This window comes from Tachysurus vachellii, chromosome 2, assembly GCF_030014155.1.
Source record: "Tachysurus vachellii isolate PV-2020 chromosome 2, HZAU_Pvac_v1, whole genome shotgun sequence".
Taxonomy (NCBI): domain Eukaryota; kingdom Metazoa; phylum Chordata; class Actinopteri; order Siluriformes; family Bagridae; genus Tachysurus; species Tachysurus vachellii.
In genome coordinates this window covers 23,623,263-23,631,237 of record NC_083461.1, presented here as the reverse complement: position 1 = coordinate 23,631,237, position 7,975 = coordinate 23,623,263, and the positions used below count along the sequence as shown (strand labels likewise).

Below are 7,975 nucleotides of genomic sequence, written 5' to 3'. Positions count from 1 at the left end.
TACATATTTGCACAGTTTTATCTGTAAAATCAATGAGGTACATACTGTACATTTACAGCATTTAGCAGACACCCTTATCCAGAGCGACTTACATTTTATCTCATTTTTATACAACTGAGCAATTGAGTGTTAAGGGCCTTACTCAGGGGCCCAGCAGTGGCAGCTTGTTGGACATAGGAATCAAACTCACAAACTTCCAATTGGTAGCCCAACACCTTAACCACTAGGCTACCACATACGGAGGCACAGTCACGGAATTATTATTAACTGTTACTTTAATGTATGGAGGTTTTTGGAAGTAGCCGTTAGTCCCAAAGATGATCATTGGGTTTAAATCTTTGTTGGTCCAAACTCATGTCGCATATCCTAAAAGTTTGCCAATTAGATCAACAGGACCGCTAAATCTAATATCTGAGACTTTGATTATTCTTGATTTTATGTCTCAGGTTTGGTTTGAGAGATGTAATTGCAACATACAGTACAGTACAGGTGGCGGTCTTCATAATATCACTCTCTGGTGTTGACAACAGTTTAGAGTCACACCCTTTTGTGAGGTTCCCTTTTGAGTCTGGTTCCTCTCAAGGTTTCTTTATCTTCCATCTTAGGGAGTTTTTTCTCACCACAGTCACCACAGTTACCACAGTCACCTTGTTCATTAGGGATAAATACAAACACATTTAAATGTAATCATTTTAAAAGTCTAATATTAATCTTGAACTTTTTGTACTTTATTTCTGCTTTGAAATAAAATCCACTTTTAAAAGTGCTATAGAAATAAAACTGAACTGAATTGATTTGAAAACCATCCACCACCTCGGACAAAATGGAGAAGCATTCGTGTTAGCCTGAAGCTGTGAATGCAAATGCCTTGTGGTGTTCAGACAATACTCTCACCACACAGCATCTTTTCCTTACAGACTGGTGGATATGCTACAGTTCTTGGTTATAGCCACTAAAAATGGCAGGAAAATCTGTAATCGGTCAAAGGTGAGAATGTGTCAAGAAGAGAAGAGAAGAAACCTATAAAGAACCCATTCTTTATTCTTTTCTTTCTGGATGAAACCCTTATAAAAGCAGCATAAAGCATTAAGTGCATTAAGTATGAGTTTCTTTTGAAATAAATCCAGACATTGGGTCAGTGAGCAATTTTCTTCCCATGTCCATGTGGGTTTATTCGCATCTCCCATAAACATGACACTTTTGTTTTATGAAAAAATAATATTTAAGCCAGCCAGGAGTAAACATTTGCAGAAGTATAGGGGAAGGGGAACAGAAACTGACCAGTGGATTGTGCTAATTAATACATATACACATATATATATATATATATATATATATATATATATATATATATATATATATATATATATATATATATATATATATATATATGTATATATATATATATATATATATATATATATATATATATACACTCCTTGACAAAAGTCTTGTCACCTATGAAAAAAAGTAGAAACAACAAACAATAACTTGACTTCTAGTTGATCATTTGGAATCAGAAGTGGCTTATCATGCCTTGATTTTTAATTATTTAATTAGGACAGAAAGGTCAGACTTTGATTAGACAAAAGACTTGTCACTTAACAGAAATAATGTACAGTACAGAACATGAAGTCATTATGCAGTGGAAAAAGAATTAATTTTGTCTATGACTCCCATGAGCTTCGAGGGCTGCATCTTATTAACTTTTTAATAAAGTCATCTGGAATGGCAAAGAAAGCATTCTTGCAGGACTCCCAGAGTTCATTAAAATTCTTTGGTTTCATCTTCAATGCCTCCTCCTTCATCTTACCCCAGACATGCTCAATAATGTTCATGTCTGGTGACTGGGCTGGCCAATCCTGGAGCACCTTGACCTTCTTTGCTTTCAGGAACATTGATATGGAGGTTGAAGTATGAGAAGGAGTGCCATCCTGCTGAAGAATTTGCCCTTTCCTGTGGTATGTAATGGGCAGCAAGAATGTCTTGATACCTCAGGCTGTTGGTGTTGCCATCCACTCTGCAGATATCTCACACGCCCCCGTACTGAATGTAACCCCAAACCATGATTTTTCCTCCACCCAACTTGACTGTTTTCTGTGTGAATCTTGGGTTAATGCGGGTTCCAATAGGTCTTCTGCAGTATTTGCGACGAATGGGCAGTTCAATAGATGATTCATTGGAAAAAATCAACCTTCTGCCACTTTTCCACAGTCCATCATTCCTGCAAGCTGTGGGATTTTTTAGTTGTCTTCTGTTTAATGCTGATTTCTGGTGACCAGTTGTTATGTAGTTCTGCTGCAGTTGAAAAAGGGCTGGCCCTGGACTGTCTAACCAACAAATGGTCCCCTCGAACAGTTGTCTTACGGGGTCTGTCTGACCTGGGCCTGTCAAGAACTTCACTGGTTTCTTCAAATCTTTTTCTTATCCTCTCCACTTGACGTTTAAATATATTAAAGTAGCAGGAGACAGGAGACTTGGTCTTCAGGCTCTTGATGATCAGCACTTTGGTCTGTGGTTGAATCTTTGACATGCTGTTAGAGGTCAGGATGCATTTCAAATAAAGGTTGCTTGTGCCAGGGTTCTTCTTCTACAACCTGGTAATGTTTTAATTACAGTATTTCTCGCAGGTGACACTCTAATCTGTGATTGGTTGAATCCTTTTGTCTAAGCAAAGTCTGACCTTTCTGTCCTAATTAAATAATTAATTTGCCTTTCATATAAGCCACTTCTGATTCCAAATGATCAACTGGAAGTCAAGTTATTATTTGTTGTTCCAACAACTTGTATAGGCGACAAGACTTTTGTCAGGGAGTGTCTTGTATATACAAAATAATGCTTATATATGCACACAATAAATGTACTTGCAGTTTTTGCAGCTAGGCAGTACTTCAGGTAAGGTGATTCACCTGCATGTACCTGTACACAGTGCGTTGTATTTTTTCTTCCAGAAAAAGTATACTACTGTACCTAGCAGCATATCCTGCATCTATGTTGAGGGTGCATGCCACACTCGAATACTGTGTGTACATGTGCATGTGTGTGTGTATATATATATATATATATATATATATATATATATATATATATATATATATATATATATATATATAAAATTATATTTATATGCATAAGGTTACACCTCACAGACCCCTGTCAGATATTCAGACATGCCATATGACTGAGCATGTGTAACCTTTGCTGCCCCTCTACATGCAAAGGTCATAGAAAGGTCGAGAAAAGGTGAAGGATCATCTTTGCCTTGGTTGGATTACATTTTTATAGCAGTTTGGCCACACTGCCAAATGAAGCAACATGAAAGCACTTTAACTGAAACAGAACAATTGCATTATTTCAGTAGGTTAATGCACGTAGAGAGATTGTGTGTTTTTTTGTTTTTTTTTAACACATAGGGTGTATTCACACTGTTCATGCTCGAACAATGATAGAATGATACCCCTGCACTGCTGCTGCAGTGTAAATACACCCTATGTGTTAAAAAAAATGATTAAAAAAGACATAATGAAACCACTGAATAGAAGTGGAATTTCCTGCCTATGAAGTAAGTCATAAATGAGCATGTCTGCATAGACAACAGATTTTCAATTTCCATCCAGTCATATGTTTCTTCTAGTCTTGGCCCGCATACAAAGAACACAACATGAAGTCTTATAATAAAACCATAGTGTTGCATTTTAACTAACCGTACTTTTGTAATCTTGTAAAATACTCCATATTTGTGTCTAATCTGCATTTCTGCAATTTCCTCCAAGGCTTTATCTTTCTATACCCAGTAACTCATAACCTCCACATTATCCACATTTTTGTGTATTGCTTTAAATACTCTGCCTTGTTCTGTCTTTCTCTCTCTGTTTCAGATGGAGGAATGTTGCCGCCCTTCTCCAGTATCAGGTTGGGGCTAATTTTATCCAAACAGCTCAAATGTGAGGGGTCATAATGCTAGATAAATACAGTGGCCAGGCTGATTAGGAGGCGTCACGAGCTAGAGCCGGATCTTTTCCACTGCGCTTCTTTCTCTCGCTCTCTCTGAGAGTTTCTCCATTCCCTCAGCTGTTCTCTCAACTGGTGAGGTAAGAGTTTTCAAAGATCATCTAGAATATTTTCGGTTAAATAAAAAATTCTAGCTGGACACATAGACAATGGATGTGTTAATGCACAAGTTATATTACTTGTTTATGCCACAAGTGCAACTAAGCAACACAGACTAGAGTAACCAATAGCATAGTATCACATATAATGCAGTCATCTCCTTCTTCATTAAAAATGATAGGATGTTGCCTCTTTTAACCTAGCTATGATGTAAAACGTAGTCATTACTGTGTTCCCTGCTACGTAGTCACTATTGTGTTCCCTGCTACGTAGTCACTATTGTGTTGCCTGCTATATGTGTAAAATAACGGGGACTGACAATATTTAATTTGTTAGTCTGTAAAAGGCAAAAACTGATCACAGATCAGCAGTTTAATTTAGAGTAGCTTGGTAAATACAGGCCTAGTCCAAACTGGCCCATGATTGATGTAAAAAAAATTATAATTATAAAACTTTCTATTTTATTTGGTCACAGCGGCTGATCACCTTGACCCGTACATTTTTTAAAAGCTTTAAGCATTATCATATTAATTTAACTGATCTGCTTGGACCTGTGGCATTACAAGCTAGGGCATTACAAGAGCAGCTGTCATGAAGAGCATTTATATATAGCCTGACCTATTGAAGAGATATCTCGATAGAGTGGAAGGAAAATGAGAGCAGAGACGGGGGTGTGCTATATATGTTTGAAGGTCAACAGTAAGTGTTTCTAACTAGCAAAGATAAGAAAGAAGGTGACTGCAAGCAGTCGGTCACACAGTGCCACTTGTACTGGGAGTCAGGTGTGAGTTATATCAGTGTTAATGAATAGAAAGGTCATGGTTCTTCCAGTTAACTCTTGATTGTCTGAAGATTCACACTGTCCCTGTATAGCAAGTGATAGAAATCAGTGAGATGAAAAATGTTTCTTAAAAAAAGGAAATAATGTCATGCTGTTGGTGTGTAGGATTGGCTTATCTGAAGGCATGTAGTGATTTACAAAATGTGGTGCAGTTGAAGTCATGGAAATGATGGTTGCTAGCATGATACAAGTTCCTCTATTTATTTTAGTCACACATTACTTACCTCTATTTACATCTCTGCTCTGGCCTCACTTCCCCTCTCATTAAAGTAATGAGTAACATTTTGACAGGCTATTTTTCAGGATATTGCACAAATGTTTTATCTGTCTGTTGTAACTTTTCTTACTCTCTTTGACTCACAATTATAGTGACAATGCCTCACGCGTACCCATTCCTCAGCCCTGAGCAGAAGAAAGAGCTCAGTGACATTGCTCAGAGGATTGTTGCACCTGGAAAAGGAATCCTCGCCGCTGACGAATCCACAGGTTCGCTTGTACACACTGTCAAATACAGTATTAAACACATGGCAATAGGAATAGACTGTATCAGTATGCAAATCTTCAATACATGCTAATTGTCTTAATCCAAAGAAATGCAATTTATTTACTGTTCCTTCTCCATCAATGGTGCACGACTACCACAGGCAGCGTAGCCAAACGCTTCCAGAGCATCAATGCCGAGAACACTGAGGAGAATCGGAGGCTCTACCGTCAACTGCTCTTCACTGCTGATGACCGTGTCAAACCTTGCATTGGAGGAGTCATCTTCTTTCATGAAACCCTTTACCAGAAGACTGATGATGGCAAGCTCTTTCCTCAACTCATCAAGGAGAGAGGCATGGTAGTCGGCATCAAGGTTGACAAAGGTGTTGTCCCTCTGGCTGGAACTAATGGAGAGACAACCACCCAGGGTAGGTTCTCAAATCTCCTTTTGTACCAACTCATTGGGCTTTTTTGTCTTTCATGACCTTTTTCTCTTCCATTGCCCCTCTATCAGGTCTGGATGGCTTGTATGAGCGTTGCGCTCAGTACAAGAAGGACGGAGCCGACTTTGCCAAATGGCGTTGTGTGCTGAAGATCACCCCCACCACCCCCTCCAGTCTAGCCATCAAAGAAAATGCTAATGTCCTAGCACGCTATGCGAGCATCTGCCAGATGGTGAGATTCACATATTCTCACAAAAAATGAAAGGAACAAATTTTTTGCTGAGGTCTTATACTGCAACATCTCTCTCACCAGCATGGCATTGTGCCAATTGTGGAGCCTGAGATCTTACCTGATGGTGACCATGACCTGAAGAGGTGCCAGTATGTAACTGAGAAGGTTTTAGCAGCTGTTTACAAAGCCCTGTCTGAGCACCATGTTTACCTTGAGGGCACCCTGCTCAAGCCTAACATGGTGACAGCAGGCCACTCATGCTCTCACAAGTACTCCCCCCAGGAGGTTGCCATGGCCACTGTCACTGCCCTGCGCCGCACTGTGCCCCCAGCTGTTCCTGGTTAGTCCTGCTCATACACATGCTCAAGTACTGTCAGGCCGCAAAAAAAGTCATCCATATTATCACCACACTTAAATATTCAAAGGTGACTTGTGTCTGAAATTTCCATCAATATTTTTCAATGTATACCAGTTTGTAGATCAAGCCACAGCGGTTGCCAGATTTTCAATATGTAGAAGAGACAAGGTTTCCCAATAGTGTCTAGACCAAGACATTTAAACACAAGCACATGCCTTTAAGCCTTAAAAAAACAGGAATAGAGAATGCCGACTTAAGACAGAAAAGCAAAATGTAACATAAAAGCATATTTTTAAAAAAATAAATAAATAAAAAAGCTGAAAATGGTGATACATGAATGAAAAGAAAAAAAGTTCAACTTAGTCCATGGACTAGAACTAAGACTAGGACCAAATTTATTTTATCAAGCTTTTAAGAAATCTATAAAATAAAATCAATGTTTTTGTTTATTTTTTGCTATTATATCAGATTAAGCTGCACATCACCATGACATTGCAGTGACATAAAACTGAATACAATTACAACACTGGACGTAATGCTGCTCCTTGCATCAGGCGATACTGAGTGATCAGAATATCACAGAACTGAGAACTTCCACCCCGCATTAGTAACTCTTGTACAACAGCTAGTCAGTGGGAACTTTCATGCTTAGGTTTGAGGTCTGAATAGCAGTGTTCAAATGTGAACAGAAATGTTGCCTTATAAGGTTGTGCTGTGGCACATTCCAAAATTGAAATATCTGAAAAGTAGGAATGCCTGACAGATGACTGGTGGATAATATGTGAGTCAAGCCAGCCTTTCAACATAATTATAGTGAAAATATTTCCTTATTTTCTCCTTATAGGTATTACCTTTCTTTCTGGAGGGCAGAGTGAGGAGGAGGCCACAGTCAACCTGAACGCCATAAACACATGCCCCCTGCACAAACCGTGGGCACTCACCTTCTCTTATGGCCGTGCCCTTCAGGCTTCAGCCCTCAAAGCTTGGGGAGGCAAGAAGGAGAATGGCAAGGCCTGCCAGGAAGAGTACATCAAGAGAGCCTTGGTATGTAGATCTCTACACTTGTGGGGGTTTTTTTAGTTGTTAAGGTTTGTAGACTAAAATTGTCACCTGTTGTTTCACCAGGCCAACAGTGCAGCATGCATTGGTAAATATGAAACAAGTGGAGATAAAGGAGCAGCAGCAGGAGAGTCCCTGTTTGTGGCAAATCATGCTTATTAAAAAAGCCCAAATCTTTCAGCACACCAACCAACACTCCTGCACCACCTCCATTTCTGAAATAACTGGACTTCTGATGTTTCCAATGTCTCTCACTGAGCTTCTTCAAATCTGTCCTATAATTACTCTCTAGTATAGTAATAGGGGATGAGTGGTATCTTGAGAGAGTGAGAGAAACCGAAAAACCTGTAGCCGGAAAATTCCCTGTTTTATAGGTGTAAAATGACACAATCTTTTCATATGATGTTCCTGATGCATAAAAACCAATAAATAAAGAACTTAGTCACCAA

The 7,975-nt window shown here is 39.0% G+C and overlaps 1 protein-coding gene across 2 annotated transcripts; it reads left to right on the top strand.

The window, feature by feature from the left end:
• Positions 1-3,933: 3,933 nt before the first annotated feature.
• aldoab (aldolase a, fructose-bisphosphate, b) lies at positions 3,934-7,975 on the top strand. Of its 2 annotated transcripts, none has more exons than XM_060863902.1 (7): positions 3,934-4,091; positions 5,321-5,437; positions 5,596-5,862; positions 5,949-6,109; positions 6,191-6,449; positions 7,312-7,511; positions 7,593-7,975. In XM_060863902.1, the coding sequence occupies exons 2-7, from the start codon at positions 5,326-5,328 to the stop codon at positions 7,686-7,688; spliced, it is 1,095 nt and encodes a 364-aa protein (XP_060719885.1). In that variant the 5' UTR covers positions 3,934-4,091; positions 5,321-5,325; the 3' UTR covers positions 7,689-7,975. The 2 variants fall into 2 exon arrangements, with proteins under 2 accessions (XP_060719885.1, XP_060719886.1); XM_060863903.1 differs by having other exon boundaries at positions 3,938-4,086.